Source organism: Chamaea fasciata, unplaced genomic scaffold (genome assembly GCF_029207755.1).
Source record: "Chamaea fasciata isolate MVZ Bird 193981 ecotype frontalis unplaced genomic scaffold, bChaFas1.0.hap1 SCAF_3, whole genome shotgun sequence".
Lineage (NCBI taxonomy): Eukaryota > Metazoa > Chordata > Aves > Passeriformes > Sylviidae > Chamaea > Chamaea fasciata.
In genome coordinates, this window is record NW_027094088.1 from 8,340,390 (window position 1) to 8,360,257 (window position 19,868).

Sequence of the window (19,868 nt, forward strand, 5' to 3'; positions counted from 1 at the left end):
GTTGGGTTGGGTTTTGAAATGAGGCTGTGGGAAGTTAAGGGCATCTTGGATTCATGGAACAGATGTAGCTTATCTTTTCAATCCCTGTTGGAGCAGATCCGCTGTCAAACTGACTTTACAGTGTGAAACTCATTTATTGATAAGCCATAAATGATAACTGTTGGCAAACTTATGTACCTTGCAGGCCAGTCATTACTTAAATGTTATGGGACGTTATCTTTGAACTGTGTGAGAATATTTGATCCCCTATGTCCTGGAATTAGAAGAGAACAGTCTAGAAATGATGTGGAGTAACAGGAACTTTGCTCCTTGAGTTCAACCATGAGGATCAGGCAATTCAAAACAATTGAAGCACTGGCAGTGTGCCCCTGAATAGTGAATCCTGTTTGGAAAACTTACAAAGGCAATCTCTTTTTACCTAAAGAATCCTGTTTCCTTCTTGAGGATGATAAAGATTGGCAACCTTGGGTTTTAACAGTGACCATAAATGTGACATGAAGAGAAGTGGTAAAAATAACTCTTCCTCAAGTCCTCTAAGGCACCCCCTCCCTCCGTCTTCTGCTCCCTGTGAAACAGAGCGCTGTTATTTCAGGGCCATTTAAACCGAAAGCTGGGTTTTAAAGACTCTGATGTCCTGTAATTGCTTCTGGTGCCAAAGTCAGGGTAAACAAACATTTGCTTGAAGAGAAGGAATAAAAAGGAGCTTATGCACTGCTTTCCAGACAGGGCAGTGCTTTCTGGAAGTTCAGCTTTTGTTTTGGAAAACTCCTTTTCCTTGTCCTGGTCAGTTGGAATGTTTGCTTAAGGAATGGCAGTGGGTAAAGTTCCCTGTTGGTATGGATGAGTTGAAGGAGAATTTGGAAGTATCTGTGTGCTGTATGTGTGTAAGTATGACCACGGCAGACATAGTTTGGGAGAGTTGCTATTTGTGTAAGAGAATCTAAAAATATATCCATGGCTTCCTTAAGAAAATATTTTCTGTCTCTCCCACCTTCAGCTACATTTCACTATTTGTGGAATTTCATGATAAACTTGGATTAAATAGCAGTGTCAAAATCTTACCTGTGAAGTCTTTGGAATTGTTTGCATGTGGTCTGTTGAACATTAACTAATAAAATTAGTAGAATTATTGGTTATGTTTGCTGATGATCCAGAGAGGAAATATTGCTATTTGGCATTAGTCTTCCAGCTAAAGAAAAAATACGGAAATAATTTGCTTCCTGCTTGGAAAAATGAACATTGCCTGTGGTTTGTGGTCAGAAGGTTTTTGTGCCCTCACTACAGCTGCAGATATCAACTTGCAGGAGAAGAGCACAGAGTAAATATTACAGGCAGATCATTTTATGTTTCCACTCTTTTTTCATCTCCAGGTCAATTGCAAAAGAACTTGCAGACTGGCTTATCAGCAACAATGTAGTTGAGCATATTTTTGGACCAAATTTACATATTGAGGTTTGTATTCAATTATTATTAATTTGGTATAAACATGGAGCATTAACTTGCTGTTCTAGTAAGTCTTTCCTCACTATGTTTTCTCTTTGCAGATCATCAAACAGTGCCAAGTGATTCTGAATTTTCTTGCAGCTGAAGGGAGACTTAGTACTCAACATATAGACTGTATTTGGGCTGCTGCACAGGTATATGTTGAATTTTTATAATTGCAGGAGTGATGAAAGACAAAATAGAAAATAAGTTAATTTTTTTTCACACTCTTACAGTTGAATTTTTTGCTTTTTCTTGACTGTCTGAACGCTTTGCTGACCAAAATGTCAAGTTAGGTAACTGCCACAGTTACTGGGTTATTTATTAGATGCAAAAAATCACCCTGGCTACTTTTATACAAGGAAAAAAATGAAGTCGTATAGCAAGGACAGAGTGTTTTCACTGAGAATGGGGATAAAGGTTGTAGGGTAGTTGCAACATTTTTACTACTGTGCTAAATTGCCTTTCTCCTGTGTATTGTACCCTCCATTTGTGGTACTCCTGGTGGGAACAATCAGGTGAAAATTGTGGCAGTGAAGTTTACAGCTGTGCTCCTCTGCTGGTGTTAAAATCTATAGAAGGCACTGAAATTTTATTTTTTGCTTGCTAAAGCCGGGAACTCTGATAGGCTTTTTTGCCTTCAGAAAGATTTATTTGTGTGCTCCTTTTAATGGGTCACTGTGCTTGTTATTTTAGATTGTGACTTTTTTTTATGTAGGGGATTTAAATACAATAGGCATGAGCAGGCCTAGGGAACACTCTGTCATAACAGGTTAGAATTTAAAGAGGGTTTTTTATGTGTTCAATATGTCTTTGTCATTTATTTGAATCAAATAGTACTGAACACACATTCTGAAACCAGTGTGGTCCATTGTCATTAAAACATGCAGCTGGAATGTTAATTAAATGCTTGTTGGAACAGCATTTGCTCCAACATTTTTCTGTGTCAAAGTAATTAATAATTATTTATTTCACACTTCATTTTAAAACAATATTTTCCCTTCCTTGATGTTTGCACACAGTACCTCACACACTCTTAGACCACTGGATTTTTTTAATATGTTTTATACTGCTTTAGGAATAATGTAATTACCTAATTTTGATAATGCTTTTACAGTCTAAGTGTTCATTTTCACATCGTGATATTTTCACAATATGTTTGCTATCAGAATTAAGCGTGTCCTGATTACTTCCTGTAAAGAGCTTAAACCTCTAACGTTGTTTAAAAGGCTAACACCTTTAGACTGAAAGAATAGAAAGACTTAGTGTATTTTCTACTTTTTAAATTAGCTTTTACACAAAAATTCATCTTCCCGAAATTGAAGTTATCTCAAGATGCTTAAATGCATCTTTGTACAGAACCCACATTATTTCATTGCAGTGTGAATCCTGTGAAAGTTTGCCTGTACACAGTAAATTGCTGACACGGATATTTTAGTGCCAGGAAGACAAAATAAAATCATAAAAAAAACTCCTTTTGAGGTGCAAGCGTGATAACAAACGTCAGATTTTTTTTTATAGGAGTTTCCTGTAACCATTATTTTAGTTTTTGAATAACAACATCCTTACAAACGTAATGAAACTCTTTTAAGTGACTGTGAAAAGCAGCATTTAACCAAAGAGGAATCATCCAGGAGCACTGTCACTTTCATGTGGAAATAGAGTAGTTAACCGAACGCATTGTCATATTTTTTGGCATCCATCACTGGAGAGACAAAAGAATTCTTTATAATCCTCACACAGTCTACTCCTGAGTAGTCTTTATTTGTATTTACCACTGCTAATAAGGTAATCATTGCAAATACTGCTTCCCTCAAGATGTAGCATATAAACTAATGCTTTAGAAGTTGTATTTAAGTTCAAATACAAAGCAAACTTCCAGTTCTTCTTCCCTAATCTCTCAGGACTAGGACTAAGGAAGGAACTTACATTTGCTTAATATGTTTGCCGGCTTTACGGTGTCAAAATTGCAAGTCTGCTGGAGTTTGAAATTATTCAACAACTGCTTCCTGAGAATGTGTACAAATACATTCATGTGCTGCAATATTTGATTTGTTTATTTTGCTGTTCCTTTTACCTTCTCTCTTTGTACCTTGTAGCTGAAGCATTGCAGTCGTTACATACACGACTTGTTTCCTTCTTTGATCAAAAACTTGGACCCTGTCCCACTTAGACACCTTCTTAACCTTGTCTCAACTCTTCATCCCAGTGCTCACACTGAACAGGTAAAGACAAGGCCAGCAACATCACTGGCGTGAGAAAAGCAATTAAATGAGGGTGTTAAACAACTATGATGGATTGTCTTCTTAAAGGAATATTCAGTAATGTGCCAAGGGGGAACTCTGTGAGTAGAGTTATCATGTGTCTTCAATTACACCTTTCCTGGCTTTTGGAGGATAATTTCTTGAGATTTTCAAAGACTGCATAACCACTGATGGAAGATTTTAACTTCCTGTCTGAAGTTAGAAGGTGTTTCACACAACATTTTTTAGTTGATTAGTTTATTTTGACGAGTTTATTTTGGTGAGCTTTAGTATTGACATAGAGAAAAATGAACAGTGGATCTTTATGTCAAAAACCTGCTGCTTAATGTGACTTTTCCTTGGTTTTCTTTCCAGACCTTGTATTTGGCATCCATGCTGATCAAAGCCCTGTGGAATAATGCACTGGCAGCTAAGGCTCAGCTGTCAAAACAAAGCTCCTTTGCATCTTTACTGAGTACCAACCTGCCCATGGGAAACAAAAAAGGTGTGTGGTTTTCCAGTAGATCTGGGAGTTAAATTTGGAATTTTCTTAGTCTCCATGTGAGTTTGGACAAAAAGCAGGTATAGAACTTTCTCCTTTAAGTATTTTTTAAAAGAGTCATGCTGGTATATTTTTCCAGCAACTTGAGGCTGTGGATGAAAGCATGAAAAGTCTGTGAGTGCTTTTGGAAAGCTTTGTGTTTCAGGTCCATTCTGTTTGTATAGCTACCGTAGTCTGTATTTTTCTGTTTTCTTTTTAATTCGGAAAATGATCCATAACTATTCTTGTTCTACTGCACATCTGTAACATAATAGCTCCACAAAATCTTAAAAAAGCTTACTTACTTTTTACCTAGTTTTTTTTTTGTTACCTGCTGTTTCTGATTTGGTGATTTTGTTTTTTACTGGACTGTGTATTTCCCCATAGTCATTGCTAAAGGTGCTGCCAAGCTGTTTTACTGTAGTTTCCCCTCTCTCTTCATACTGCTGGTTTTTATGAATCATGGACAACTTTATGCTGACAAAATGAGTTTTAGTCACTTATTTTTCCATCCTGCTTTTTTTCCTTCAGAAGAAGAGGAGCTCAGAAGAGCAGCCCCTTCCCCTTGTAAGTACAGTTTTAGTTGTACACCACCATCTGGCTCATTTGATTCTATGGTGCTTTTGAATTTGGAACACAATTGAATTTGAAAATCTGTTTTTATGAGAAATCAAATGAAATTATATTTTGTGTAGAAGCTAGGAAATTTGTATAACTAAGGCAAGAGGAGACATCAAAATACAAATGTTGTAAAATGCTCAGTATTCTAAATGCAATTTTAATGTTTAGGTACACATCGTTTAAGTTACATCCCTGTTTGCTGGAAGAGTGCTCAATATTTGAGGCAGATTTATGCAATGCTGTTACATTCCAGTAATTACCTGTCACAGAGTAACTGGGAAATGTGGTTTTGAATTAGGGTCACCAGCAGCAAGCCCTCAAAGTAGTGACAACAGTGACACCCATCAGAGTGGAGGCAGTGACATTGAAATGGAGGAACAGCTGATTAACAGGACAAAACACGTCCAGCAGCGACTTTCGGACACCGAGGTAAGAGTGCGAGTGTGACTCTGGGAATTTGGTTACTGAGTTGCCTGTTGTTAGCTATTAAAATGATGTTTTATCTGTACTTGCTTCAAAACCGCCTCACACAAATGTATTTCTGCATTTAAATTGTGTTTCAGTTAGGTTAATCTCTTAGTTATGGACAGCAAAACGTTGTTTTTGTGTCACACTGGGGCTCTGTGCACATGCAAATCTACACGTACACCCTGTTAGCAACAAGGTAATGCAAAAATCAATTATTAAATCTGAATCTTGCTTGGAGCATTTTCTCATCAGCAACCAAATTGAGAAAGAATGAATGGAAACTTGTAGCTGTGACACATTTCCTCCTAAAGGAAGAAGGATGTTTGGATGATGATGATGATATTAATTATGTATTTCCAGTGGTGCTTTATTTTTTCCACCCATCTTATTAAAAAAAAACCTAAATAATTTCAGGAATCCATGCAAGGAAGCTCTGATGAGACAGCCAACAGTGGTGAGGATGGCAGCAGTGGGCCTGGGAGCAGCAGTGGCCACAGCGATGGATCCAGCAACGAGGCCAACTCCAGTCACGCCAGCCAGTCTGCTGGCAGCCCCGGCAGCGAGGTGCAGTCAGAAGACATCGCCGATATCGAGGCACTCAAAGAGGAGGAGGACGAAGAGGAAGAAGACAGGAGTCACAATCCCCAGAAAAGCAGTAGGAGCACAGATCTACGAGGCAGAAAACTGGAATCACAGACGGGCATTTGCCTGGGCGATGCCCAGGGGGCGTCGGAGAGGAGCGGTGCCAGTAACGGGGCGGGCAAGGACCATGTTTTTAACACGGACGCCGTGCCGCCCGTGGATAATCGCATCCGCATGCTCGATGCTTGTGCACACGCTGAGGATGCAGAGCACGACATGGCAGGGGAAATGAGCGCTGCTCACATTTCACAAGGCTCTCAAGATTCTTGTATAACTCACACAGGGGACTTCCTTGGGGAAACTATTGGGAATGAATTATTTAACTGTCGACAGTTCATTGGGCCCCAGCACCACCACCACCATCACCACCACCACCATCATCACGATGGGTAAGTAGCTTGGCATTTCTTCTGACTCCTCCCATAAGAGAAAAATGGTACCAAAATCCTCCATTTGGGCACAAATTGGTGTGTGGACATTTTGCTGTAGCTCAGGATAATTTTATTTTACAGAGATTATTGTTATCACAGAAATTACACAGATATCTGATTTGTTAATGTCTGATTAAAGGTTTCTCTTAAGTTTTGGTATTGAATAAATAAGACAGTGTTGAAGAAAATGTTAAAAATATTTTTGAAAGTGCTGCATTTAGTTAACGTTAAGAAGCGAAATCAATCATCGTGCTAGTGAGACCCTCAGTTTACTTATCTGTAATTGTTTTTCCAATTCATAGAAGGGCCGCTGTTCAAACAGATGATTCATCCTGACTTTAGCTTTAGGGAGATGTCTGCTCACTTGTAGTCTGCTATAAACAACTTCCTCTTTGATATTGTCCATTCTGATATTCTTCTTTTTACAGGCATATGGTTGATGATATGCTTAGTGCAGATGATGTCAGCTGCAGTAGTTCTCAAGTCAGTGCAAAATCAGAGAAAAATATGGCAGATTTTGATGGGGAAGAGTCTGGCTGTGAAGAAGAGCTTGTACAGATTAATTCCCATGCTGAGCTAACATCTCATCTTCAGCAGCACCTCCCGAACCTGGCCTCTATCTATCACGAACATCTGAGTCAAGGTAAGAGTGATAAAAGAAAAACTGAAAAATTTAGTTTATCATTTTAATTAATCTCCTGTAATTAGAGTAGTGAAATTATTTTAACCATTTAATTGTATTTGTCCAAGGAAAACATGATGACTGCTGAGAACTGAATGTTTCTCCAGGAGGTTCATCTTTGTATCTGTGTTCATTTGTCAACAGAGAAACATTCATTTGTGTTTAGCTGTGTTTATCTTTTTAAATCCCCCACCTTCCCATTTTGTCTGGAGCTTTGAATGCAAGTTAAAACAAAGGCACAAAAGAACCTAGTAAGTGTTTTTTCTAAGAGGTTATTCAAGTGTAAAGAAAGGTGGTACTGAAATGCAAGATTCTCTTTATTTTCCTCTCTGAAACCTTCTGCAATTTTGGTGCTGGTGGGTCCACATTACTGTGATTTTGTACATTTGACTTCATAAATTAACCTATAAATGAATTAACCATAATGGGCTCTAGAGAAGGTAATTCTGGAAAAATAACTTGAAATATGACTTGATACTTTTGGGAGTTTGCTGTGAAGGGCATTTTATGCTATTTCATCTTACGCTGCCAAATCTTCTGGTTTACTTGAGGGTGCAATTTAAGATACTCCTAAAACACTTCTCAGGAATTATATCATCTTTCCATATGCTATTTTGGCAGCTTTATTTTCTCTTTTTCCCTTTTTATAAACATAATGGAGAAGAGGGTTGGTGAAGGGTTCAAGTTCTCCTTCACTGGCCTGCAAGAACCAAGTTTGCTCTTGTCCAGCAGACAGTAAACCTAGTGCTGTTTATATATTTCCCTGAAGTAATTGAATAAGAAGTTTTTATGGTAATAATTTTAGCCTGACATAGAAATTTTGGAATTTTTTTTCTACACTGCAGAGTTGAATAAACTTCATAAATCTATAAATCAGCATATTTTTTCAGTATTTTCTGTAGATATTACTTGTGTAACTGAAGATTCAAATTACTGGTTGAGCATGAGGCCTTCAGTGCAGTTTATTTTTGACACCCCTAGTTTTGCATGTGCAAATAATTACAGTGTTCTGTGTGCAGTCTGAATTTTCTACTTGACTTTGCTGTTCTATGAAAATAGTATTAAATCGTAGATCAATGAATGGTGCCAGCTGTGGGCACAGAGAGTAAAGAAAATGTCTATCAGTGTTTATGAAAACATGATGAGTTTCTAAAACCCTGCACTTTGATGCTTTCGCACATGGAAAAATGGTGTTTGTTTTTGCTGGTTTTTAGTTGGATGGAAGGAATTGCAGTAGGAGGGGAATTTATTGAAATGGGCTCCTTCCCTGCGTTCCAGCCGCGGTGGTTATGGAGATAACTCCCTTTGGACCACAGCACCACAGAAAGGCTGAAGAAATCTTTTAATTAAAGTATGAATTAAATTAGAAAGCAATTGCATCTGAAGTTCTTCAGTGCTGTGTTTAATTGCACTTTGCCATTAGCCAAAAGCAGTGCAAATGTTGGCCCAACTGCCCTGTTGGCTTCTGGTATGGTCTTTTAAGAACCCATATGTGAAAAAAGGCTGCAATTACAGTGTTGTTGCACTTTGTAAGTGCCAAGTTAACAAATAAAATGTGTTGTTGTTTGTGCACTTAGGGAATAATGTTCAATTCAGGTGGCTCCTTCTGTTTATTCACCAATGGCCTTTATGTTTTGTGCAGGACCAGCAGTTCACAAACATCAGTACAACAGCAATGCAGTGACTGACATTAATTTGGATAATGTTTGTAAGAAAGGAAATACCCTGCTCTGGGATCTGGTCCAGGATGAAGATGCAGTGAGTCGAGTACCAGAAAACACTATTTTTAAAAACCAAATAAATACATAATATTCATTCTACTCTCCTTCTACTTGCTGTAGATTCATCTCTCTGAAGGGTTAATAAATGAGGCAGAGAAGCTGCTCTGTTCGTTGGTGTGCTGGTTCACTGACAGACAGATTCGAATGAGATTTATTGAAGGCTGCTTAGAAAATTTAGCAAACAACAGGTAACTTCAATCACAAATTATCTGTTTTATAAGTATCTTATTTTTGCGGTGTACCAGAAATCCAAGTTGGCTATAATAGTTATTTCATTTTACAGGAAGACAACTTAAACTAGGCAAAAGCGTAAGAAAAAAAATAGCGTCCAAGGTGTTGTGGATGTTTCTGATGCTCCATTTCTTTTTTTTTTCTTGGTGTCCTGAATTTTTCATTTTGTTGTATTTGTCTGTTCTTCCTTGTGCCAGAGGCTGTTGCCTTCCTGCCTTTGGTAAAATCAGGTCTGCACCTCAGTCATTCGAGGGCAGGGTCAGGTGCCTTGGCCTAAGTGTTTTATACTGAATATTCAGATTTTGCACACAGATGGCTGAGGAACAGACAAGCTCTTTTCCACTAAGTCTGTTTTGGAGTCTAATTTCTGTGAGGAAGGAACACCTTGACCTCAGATAACTTGTTTTAATACCAGCCGAAGCTGTGAGATTGTACTGGTGAAAGTGGAATTTGTTTTCACGATACAAATGACTGCTGAACGTCACCTGCTGTGTTCTGGTGTTTGCTTTTTGCTGAGAAATGCGTTTGTGAGATGAGCTACAAGCGTGCTGAGAGATTTATCTTAGCTGTCTGTCCAAGGAGTCACACGTAAAGAAATTGAAATAAATGTAGTTCAGGTTCAGAGAACTTCTTGGTTGACTTGATGGGAGAATTCACGAGCACAGGTAGGACGCAGTCCTGTTGGAACACATCCAGAGGAGTTGATGAGAGGGATGGAGCCCCTCTCCTGTGAGGAAAAGGGTGAGAGAGTTGGAATTGTCCAGTCTGAAGGAGAAGGCTTTGGAGTCACCTAATTGCAGCCTTCCAGTATCTGAAGGGAGCCTGCAACGGAACATGGAGAGAGACCATTTCCAAGGGCCTGGGGTGACAGGACTGTGGGAATGGTTTCAAATTGTAAGAAACTAGGTTTAGATTGGATATGAGGAAAAAATGATTGATTGTGAGGGTGGTGAGGCTCTGACACAGGTTACCCAGAAAAGCTGTGGATGTCCCATCCCTGGAAATGTCCAAGGCCAAGTTGGACAGGGCTTGGAGCAACCTGGGACAGTAGAAGGTGTCCCTGCCCATGGCAGAGGGTGAAATGAGGTGACTTAAAGTCCCTTCCAACCCACATCACTTTATGATTTATGGTGCTTTCCATTAATGCCTTCCTTTGGTTTGCTCACAGAATCTGAGCTTCTCAAAGGAATTTTGAAATCAATTGTTTCAGTTTTGTAACAATTGCGTGTTGTCATTGTTTCTTTCTCCCTCAGATCTGTAGTAGTTTCACTTCGTCTTCTTCCCAAGCTGTTTGGAACATTTCAACAATTTGGGAGCAGCTATGATACACATTGGATAACAATGTAAGTAGGCCCCTGTCCCAACAATGCAACAAATGGCATTTAGGGGGCTGTTTGGCATATAAAAACCTTTGAAACTTGAAGATAATACAGAGTACGGCATTCCTTAGCAGAGCAAACCATGTAACTGCCTGATCCTACTGACAGAACTTCTGGGAAAGATGGCAGTGATTATCAGCAATTTTGCTTGGCCTTTTTGACATGACATTTAAATATATGCCCAGTCCCAAGTTAGACTTTCTCTGAATTAGGGCCTTTAGGAACAGTTTTCATGGGCTCAAAAAGGAGTGTTCTGTCAGTCCTGTGCCTGAAAATAACGTTAGAAAACCTTAAGGATTGCAAGGAGGAAGAGAGCACAGTACAACTCCTGAATTCGTGGCAGATTAAAAACTGAATGTTTACTTTGGGGTTATGTGCGTGCCATTTTCCTGTAACAGCTGTCTGCTTTCTGTGGCTTTTCTGATCTTTTTAAGCAAACCATAATACTTTCTGTCCTTTAAATTGCCACAGGTGGGCAGAAAAAGAACTAAATATGATGAAACTTTTCTTTGATAATTTGGTACACTACATCCAGGCAGTCAGGGAGGGACGACACAAACATGCACTGTAAGTACACAGCTGACTTGGAGTGTTTGGTATTTTATGATTTTAACCATTTCTGCTTTCTTCTGTTGCTGCTGATGTGTTCTTGTAAGTAAATACTTTCTAAAGGGACATTTCCTGCTTCGGGAGACAAAAGTCTGTAAAAACATTTTAAATAGCTCCTTTTTAAATAGCTCCTTTTTTTTTCTTAAAAAAACCCCAACTCTTGTGTTATTTTTTGTTAGATGTCATGTTGTATATTTGTGTGCAAATAAAACATGAAGGTTTTGATATTCAAGTTGATTTAAAGTGATTTCATATACTAGAACTATTCAAATGTTTTCGTTTTAAAATTTGTCATTAGTCTTGTATAATTTTTTTGTTTGAATACATCTATCTGCACTTTCTAATCTGTGTGATTAAAATCAGGTGTATATGAACAAGCAATACACTTTCCAGCTCCCCAGTCCCAGAGGAAGAGACTGTTCATGTTTTGACAGATGTCAAAGTCAATATGGGCACCCACATCTGAAAAATGTTGCTATTTATGTGTCCCACTTAACTTCTGCAAATCTAACTTCACCCTTTATATTAGATGTTGCTTTAGTGAGGAATTACTTAGGAAGGTGGGATCTTTTAAATTCAGGTAAAATGAGAAATTGTTCTGCTCCTTTTACCATCAAGCTTTTACTGTACAAATAGAAATAAAGTCAATATTTTTATATAAGTTATGAAAATATTTTTATAAAGACTTAGTATCATTTGGAATTGGAAATTCAGAGTAGAAATGTCAGCATTTTACAACTAAGGGGGAAAAATAAGGCAGGGTCTGCAACGTGACTAAATGATACACTTGAATTGAACTGTAAGACAAAAAACTCACTCCTATCCTCCTTCTCAATTCCCAAGACAAAAAGGACTTTCTATAGGGACAACTATTGGGTCATTCTGCTGTTTGGGGTGGTTCTGCAACATCTTCAGCTGGGCTTTGGGCCATACACTGAACGAGAAATTCAGAAAGAAACTTGTAAGAAACAGTTTTTGATGCTTTTAAGAGGCACATGGATGAGTATGGAAGAAGCTATGGCAATAAACAACAAAAAAACCCTTCTATTTTTTGTCCAAATTTTCATTTAGATACAGCCACAGTGCAGAGGTTCAGGTTCGTCTTCAATTCCTGACATGTGTGTTTTCAACTCTGGGATCTCCAGATCATTTCAGTAAGTATTTGAGGTTATCTTACCCTAGAGTAAGGCAAAAATACTTCTTAGTAATCCATGTCAGCTTAATATGTTATTTTAGGCATACAGTTTTAAATAATCTCAGACAGTTTCAAAAGAAGGAAGATTTTCTGGCAAAAGCACAGAACCAACATTGGAGTTCAAATTCTGTTGCAGTTCTGTGAGAACAAATTTTCATGTTCTCTGTGCTGCAGTTTTTCTAATTAATAGGACTGCAGTAATTACTAAAGGAAAGATAATACATTATGTACTTACGGGCTTTGGTTTGTGTTCATAATGTTCCCAGAGATCTTTTACTGGAGTAGTATATTCCAAAAATAAATAATCCTTTATATTTTAGTACTGTCAGAAATTAATTTTCCATTTGAAGAAAGAAATTACGCTTTGTACAATTGATACTTGGGCGGTCTCACTATAGAGAGTCAAATTGTCGTACAATACATTTACGTGCTGTGACCTGACAGAAATATTCTGATTTTTCTGTGTATTCTTGGGTTCTGTGGAATATTTGATGTTTTAAAGGAGTAGTTAAAAATGCTTCCCTAATTGTAGGGTTGAGTTTAGAACAAGTGGACATCCTGTGGCACTGCTTGGTAGAAGATTCTGAATGTTATGATGATGCACTACACTGGTTCTTGAATCAAGTACGGAGTAAAGACCAGCATGCCATGGGTATGGAGACTTACAAGCATCTTTTTTTGGAAAAGGTATGTACAGAGTTAATTGCAGCCTTATAATTCCAATAAGAATGTTTCATTCCATATCAACACTGTTGAATGTATTTAAAATTGTTTCTATGGAAATCGTCTCTTCAGTAGTCCAGGAGGGCCCTGCTTGTCATGCAAAGGTTTTTCTCTGCTTGGAGAGAGGAGGAAAATGAATTAGTGGGAATTCTTTTCACACTTACAATTTACCTGAGTGCTTCTTTACAAATAGCCCATGTGTTCTATCTGCAGCTGAGCACTTTATTTGAATTTGAAAAAAAAATAAGCAAAAAACTTGCACAAAACTATAGTTTGCATTATGCTGTGCAGCTCAATCTGACTGAAAAATGGACTTTTCTTTTTGGGTGGGGCCTATAAATCTCAGCAGTACAGCCACTGAAAAGACAAACATGCAGAGCTTTCTCCAAGGGATTCCATCCATCTATTTTGATAGATGACATTACAAAATGGATAGATTGTGCAATAATTAATATGGTCTAGTTCTTTCCCAAGGTTACACAGGTTTTTGTCTAGTTTTGCACATGTATAAGTTTTTGGGGTGGGTGTCACATATGCCAACAAATTCTCCTGCTGTTGATAAGTTAAGCAGCTCATGTTAAAATGAAATAACTTTTTTTTCCTCTCTGCATTGTTGCAGTTCAAATCAGTGGTGAAGTGAACTGTTTAAGCCAATTATAATTGATTTTTTAATTGTATCTAGAACTCAGGTTACGATCTTTTTCAAAAACAAATCTCTTTGATCTACTGCATTTGAATGTGATTAATAGTAACAGCTATTAGTAATTAGGGTGCTAGTGAAATAAATACCCTGTAATTGCTCTCTGTTCCACCAGTGTCATTTTTTTGCATTTGTTTAGATGCCACAGCTAAAACCTGAAACTATCAGTATGACTGGCCTAAACCTCTTTCAGCATTTGTGTAATTTGGCCCGGCTGGCTACAAGTGCTTATGATGGTGGCTCCAACTCTGAGGTGAGCCTGGATTCTGTCTCTTGCTTTTCTTCTGTCTGGCATGTGTGGATTTTGTCTCTCAAGGCAAAGATAGGAAACCGCAAAGAAGTGATACTTGTTGCCTGCGTCTCTTTGTGCAGTTTATCTTATTTTATCACAACTGAACTGTGTCCACTGTTGAGTTTAAAAAATCGGTTTGTAACATTTACTTATCTAATGAAGAAGAGTAAAATGACATTCTGTTAGTCATAATTAACTCTGACTAGAAATCTGTTGTAAAATCTGTCTCAATTTATGTATTATGTGCTTTAAAAGTTTTTTATCCAGAGCATTTACCTCATAAATAAAAGTATATTTAGAATATATTCTCCGAATTGATTTGAGGCATTTTTTTTCTTGCAATGAATACTGATTATAGCTGTGGTTTTATGGCTTCATTTGAAAGTATTCCTGTTTGTCAAAAATGAAAATTCACTATTTTGGATTTCAGCCAGTTCTCCTCATGTTTTAGACTTTGAAAATGTTTCTGAGAAAGTGAGAGTTTTGTAGTAATTGGTGTGTGCAGTGATGACAGTGTGAGCAGTGGAAAAAATGAGATGTTGTTAGTGATTGAGTCAAGAGGTAAAAAGAATGTCTCAGATCAGAAAACCCTCATTCCCAGTAAAATAATGAGGCAATGTTTTTTTCTGTTCTTGTTTTCCTTTTGTCACAGCTGTGTGGCATGGACCAGTTCTGGGGCATTGCTTTAAGGGCACAGTCTGGTGATGTCAGTCGAGCAGCCATCCAGTACATCAACTCTTACTACATCAACGGTATCACCTTTTTTTTTTTTTTTTTTTTTTTCCCTGTTTAAAGTGCTTTAAAGACTACCCAGCAGTAACCTTTTATTATTCTTAGTATTAAAATGTGTTGTTACAAAGCTGTGCCTATAAATTGACTTGAACTGATATTACAGGTAAAACTGGTCTGGAAAAAGAACAGGAATTTATTAGCAAGTGTATGGAGAGTCTGATGATAGCTTCAAGTAACCTGGAGCAAGACTCCCATTCAAGTCTGACCATTATTGAAAGAGGGCTCTTAATGCTGAAAACACACCTGGAGGCTTTTAGGAGAAGGTAAAAAACTCTATTGATGTATTTGGATGCAGAATTTATTTCTATTCCTCTTACCATAATTGAGTGTGTTAAGAGTGATTATTAATTTAAGGAATGGTTTCTTTGTGTAAAGGAAAGACAGTAGGGAATAATTGTGTAAGGTAATAAATAAAGTTTAAACAGTTACCAGAGTTGGCCCTTTTTCTTGAATAAATACGTGTGGATGTGTTCATGTTTCCCCATCCCTCACCAAAGAAACTTCTTAAAAGTTTTTTTAAATTTTATTAGAAAAATAGTGAGGATGTCAATAACTTCCCTTATTGAAAAAAAAATCAAAACAACTATTAGCAGGTTTTGTCTTTCTCTCATTGTTCAGCAAATATTTGTGCTAAATAGGCTTTGACAAATACACTTTTTCCATGTTTCGCCCTGCTTCCTAAGGTTTGCATATCACCTGAGACAGTGGCAGATTGAAGGCACTGGCATCAGCAGTCACTTGAAAGCCCTGAGTGACAAACAGTCTCTACCTCTAAGGATTGTCTGTCAGCCAGCTGGACTTCCTGACAAGGTGAGTGAAATTCTTTTCCAGGCACACCCTACTCTGTTAAATGCTAGTAATGCCATAGCTCTCTTGGAAAAAATAAAACACCTGTTTTCTTTCAGATGACCATAGAAATGTACCCTAGTGATCAGGTGGCTGATCTCCGAGCAGAAGTCACCCATTGGTATGAAAATTTGCAGAAGGAGCAGATAAATCAGCAAGCACAGCTTCAGGAGTTTGGCCAAAGTAGTCGCAAAGGGGATTTCCCTGGTGAGCTGCTCCTACCTGGGGATTTTGCCTTTACAACTGAAATGATTGTGGTTTTTTTTTCTCCCAGATATCCCAGCTAAGCAAGCATTTTGATTTATTTTCTTTAGCTTTAGTTCTGATTAGTATCACCCTCACTTCTAATTAAGTGTTGTTTCTTAAGCACTACCATTTCATTGAAATAGCAAGGAAAATGTAAATCCTGTAAATCCTTAAATCTGTCCAAATTCCACATTCCAATAGATTTCCCCCCACATTATTTTTCTTCTTGTTGTTTGAATTATGTTATTTTTTGTAAACTGGAGATTCTGCTGCACACGACATGATAAAATTCTACATTTCTGTATATCTTACTCTATATTTCACCTGATTAATACACTTCTGGCTCTGCCATTGATTCAGGGTTTGAAGCCACAATTCAAATTCATAATTGATGCTCTGTATGCATGTATTCCAGTCAGGTGGAAGATCTTCCTTACTCCTGCAATTGCTTTTTAATTTATGGTCATCCATATGGTCATCATTTATGGTAGCAGAAATGATTCTTCATCCTGCTTTGAGGCTCCTAATTTGGAATGTCACCTTGCTTTGTATAGTGAATATGCATCCTGTTGTTACTCCCTCTTAGTGTGTGTGTGAGTGAATGAAAATTCCTGCTTTATCCTTCAGGAGGATGTTTTCCAGAACTTCCTGATGTTATATATTACAGAATTCTTATCAGTTATTGCTGTTCAAAATGTTTTCTGAATTATCTTTATGTTTTCTCAGTTTTTCTTTCTCATTATAAGCATGAGTTAGCATGTAATGTGTAATTATCTGAATAAATTCTGTCCAGGAACAGCTCTTTCCAAAACCACTACTAGTATATGTTTAAACATGATTCAAGCTTGCTTTTCACAGTTTAAGAACTTCTAAAAAACATGTTTTAATGAGACACAGTGTAAGTAAACCAGGCTGAATTTTGGACACATTAATTGCCTTCTTTGTAAAATCCTTTTCCAGCCACTCATCAGAAGCAGTTTTAGTAAAGAAGCTGTCTTGTTTTCCACCACCTAGCAGAAAAGACTTACTTTGTTGTAACTGGCATTTTAGAAACGTATGGTCGTGTTGGGTAAAGCGTACTTGTAAGCCGAGAGGTTTTGGTTGTCTGTACCAAATGAAATTTAATTCTTAATCTTTTAATTGTTCAGGTTTCTTGTTCAGTGTTGAGTTCTTTGCAGGGTGTTCTCAATTTTTCCCTTCTGAAGTGGGTGTGACTTCTTTGATTCCAACTTATATTTAAGTAAGATTAAGCATTGCTTGTTTGACTTGACCACGAGTATGTGGTACAAGGGGATTTTGTTGATGAACACAATCATTTTCCATTATCCTTCTGTGTCATAGTGTCATTTACTGCAAAATGTGGAAAACATGTTTAGATTTGTATTATTGACACTTTTCACTACAAAGTTGAGTGTCTCGGTATTGAAAAGGTTATTTGTGAATACATGCAAGTAAATTTAGTTAATTGTAATAACCACCCTCCCTTAAGGAAATGACATCAAGTTTTTGCCTCTACTGAGGGGTGTACTATGAAAACTGTGAAACTGAGACTATGATTCCAGAATTTCTCTGAAACAGGCTTTTATCCTAGGTGGCCTCATGGGACCTGTGAGAATGATTTCATCTGGGCACGAACTGACAACTGACTATGATGAGAAAACGCTCCATGAGTTGGGGTTTAAGGATATGCAGGTACTGCCAGCATGAGAGCAGTCACTGGAAACAGTGACCAGGACTTTGCTTTTGTGTTCTGCAGCTGATTGCTGTATGTGGGGCTGGGTGTGAACAGTGTGGGATGATACCAGCTCAGGACTGCAGTCTGCCCAGCCTCAGGGGCAGAATCCGGAGTGCAGCTACACCGTGAATGCCTTAAGTGAGAGCACATCCAAACTTCATTTGTGGCAGTTGCTGAAAATGCTGCAATGTAAAGATTTGACTACGAAACAAAAAATTGTCTTAAAGTTTTTTAATTCTGATCCTTGTGGGCACATTCCACGGTTTATCATAAAGTTGTCTCTGTGCTCCTTGTGTGTTCCAGATGGTGTTTGTGTCCCTGGGTGCCCCCAGGAGAGAAAGGAAAGGTGAAGGTGTCCAGCTCCCAGCTTCCTGCCTACCTCCTCCTCAGAAGGACAACATTCCAATGCTTTTACTTCTGCAAGAACCTCATCTCACCACCCTGTTTGATTTGTTAGAGATGCTGGCCTCTTTTAAGCCTCCTTCTGGAGAAGTGGCTATGGAGGATAGTGAGGTAATTTAGAGTAATTTTATTAGAACAATTACATTTAAGTCTTATTTAATTGGATTTGGTTTTCCTGTGAAGCCTATTTTTTGTCTACTCTGTTCAGTTGCTAAAGATGTTCATTGCCTGTGTATTCACATGTGGTAAAATCTTTATAATTTTCCTTTTTTCTTAGCAGTATTGTTCTGATACATTTTAATGTTCTAAATGTTGCAGAAACTATAAAAACAATTATTAAGAAACAGTATTGATTATTTAAGTAGATGTGATGACTCATAACTGGAAGTGGCTTGAAGAAGGGTTTGTAAAGTTTTATTACAGAAACCCAAGCTTTGTCTTGTATGCCATCATTAGCTTGAGGGGAATTAAATCATATATAGTAGATTTGAACCTGTAATTTATTTATAAGTTTTATCTGCATTTAAATATTTCAAAATACGTGATATGATTTAAAGATCATGTAACTTAGTTTCTTGCAAGTTGGGAATTCAGCTGTCATGTCTTAAGTATGGATTAAGTTATTAGATAGGAAACAGCTTCTTAATTACAAATAAATCCATTTTTGGGCTTTGAAATGTCATTTTCTCAAAGAAGTTCACAGTAAGAATGGTTGTGGTTTGGTTTGTCAGAGTGCAAGGTGTGAAGAGCTGCATCTCCATGCAGAAAACTTGTCCAGACGTGTCTGGGAACTGTTAATGCTCCTACCAACGTGCCCTAATATGCTGCAGGCATTCCAGAATATTTCTGATGAGCAGGTGAACAAAGTTTTACATGTTTATCTTTATTATACTTGAGCTTTTTAGCATCCACTGTTTTAGTTGAATTTTCCCCAAATAGGAATGTTATATAGTAAATATGTGAAGTGTGCTTAGACAAGAGTAAACCTAATAAATCTAAAACTAAACAGAGATGTCAGCTTAGCTCCCAGAGGTTTTTTTTATCATTTATTTTCAAAATTTATTTTATAAATTAAAAGAATAGTCAGTACTAATGTATCTTACTTGGATTGAAAGAGCAGTTTCTTCAGCTGCAGCCTGGCTTTAACACCGTGGCTGTTGTGGTAGTGATACTTTTGTAGTCCCTTTCCTCAGTTCACAGCATGGGTTGCTTGGAAGCAGAGTTGATTCCTTGTCCTACAGATGAAAATATTATTGAACCTCTTATTGAAAAGTGATTGAAATTACATCCTGACGGATTTTAGATATTACAGCTCTTTATGTACACAGGCATCAAAATTTTGGTGGCAGTTACAGTGTGACATTTGCTTTCCTGTAATATAAAATGTTTTGTATTTTAGCATATAATAATGTTGCCTTTTCATTATTCAGGGTGTTAATCATGTATAGAAATGTGCTTGAAATTGTCTAATTTCAGATAACAGATGAAATTAAACCCCAATTAATTTGCCTGTGCCATTTGAAAAATGCTCTCTGTGAATTTTTAGGTAGATGAGCATTACATATAATTGTATTCATTGTTTTCTGTGGTTTTTTTCATCTTTTAAGGGTAATGATGGCTTTAGCTGGAAGGACCTTCTGCGAATAAAAAGTGCCCATAAACTTTTGTATGCCCTGGAAATTATTGAAGCTTTGGGGAAGCCCAACAGGAGGATTAGACGTGAATCTACGGTAATCTTCTTGTACTTGGTATCTGTGTTTCTCTGAACCAAAGCACATATTGATGATTGATTTTATAATATTACAGTTCTTGAGCTGTTTTTACAGT

General features: G+C 37.5%; 1 protein-coding gene across 8 annotated transcripts in view; it reads left to right on the plus strand.

Moving 5' to 3' along the window:
• Nucleotides 1-19,868, plus strand: part of USP34 (ubiquitin specific peptidase 34) — a 110,886-nt gene that overhangs the window by 46,207 nt on the left and 44,811 nt on the right. For 5 of the 8 annotated variants that reach the window (XM_066177867.1, XM_066177871.1, XM_066177870.1 and 2 more), the window contains exons 9-31: nucleotides 1,371-1,452; nucleotides 1,545-1,637; nucleotides 3,582-3,707; nucleotides 4,101-4,230; nucleotides 4,798-4,833; nucleotides 5,186-5,316; nucleotides 5,770-6,386; nucleotides 6,857-7,071; nucleotides 8,753-8,868; nucleotides 8,952-9,079; nucleotides 10,376-10,465; nucleotides 10,973-11,068; nucleotides 12,182-12,264; nucleotides 12,838-12,992; nucleotides 13,868-13,981; nucleotides 14,673-14,772; nucleotides 14,916-15,075; nucleotides 15,496-15,622; nucleotides 15,718-15,865; nucleotides 17,496-17,596; nucleotides 17,943-18,152; nucleotides 18,773-18,898; nucleotides 19,649-19,771. In XM_066177867.1, the coding sequence (XP_066033964.1) occupies nucleotides 1,371-1,452; nucleotides 1,545-1,637; nucleotides 3,582-3,707; nucleotides 4,101-4,230; nucleotides 4,798-4,833; nucleotides 5,186-5,316; nucleotides 5,770-6,386; nucleotides 6,857-7,071; nucleotides 8,753-8,868; nucleotides 8,952-9,079; nucleotides 10,376-10,465; nucleotides 10,973-11,068; nucleotides 12,182-12,264; nucleotides 12,838-12,992; nucleotides 13,868-13,981; nucleotides 14,673-14,772; nucleotides 14,916-15,075; nucleotides 15,496-15,622; nucleotides 15,718-15,865; nucleotides 17,496-17,596; nucleotides 17,943-18,152; nucleotides 18,773-18,898; nucleotides 19,649-19,771 (3,307 nt within the window). The remainder of the gene's footprint in view (nucleotides 1-1,370; nucleotides 1,453-1,544; nucleotides 1,638-3,581; nucleotides 3,708-4,100; nucleotides 4,231-4,797; nucleotides 4,834-5,185; nucleotides 5,317-5,769; nucleotides 6,387-6,856; nucleotides 7,072-8,752; nucleotides 8,869-8,951; nucleotides 9,080-10,375; nucleotides 10,466-10,972; nucleotides 11,069-12,181; nucleotides 12,265-12,837; nucleotides 12,993-13,867; nucleotides 13,982-14,672; nucleotides 14,773-14,915; nucleotides 15,076-15,495; nucleotides 15,623-15,717; nucleotides 15,866-17,495; nucleotides 17,597-17,942; nucleotides 18,153-18,772; nucleotides 18,899-19,648; nucleotides 19,772-19,868) is intronic. The other 3 variants (XM_066177868.1, XM_066177874.1, XM_066177873.1) reach the window with 1 other exon arrangement.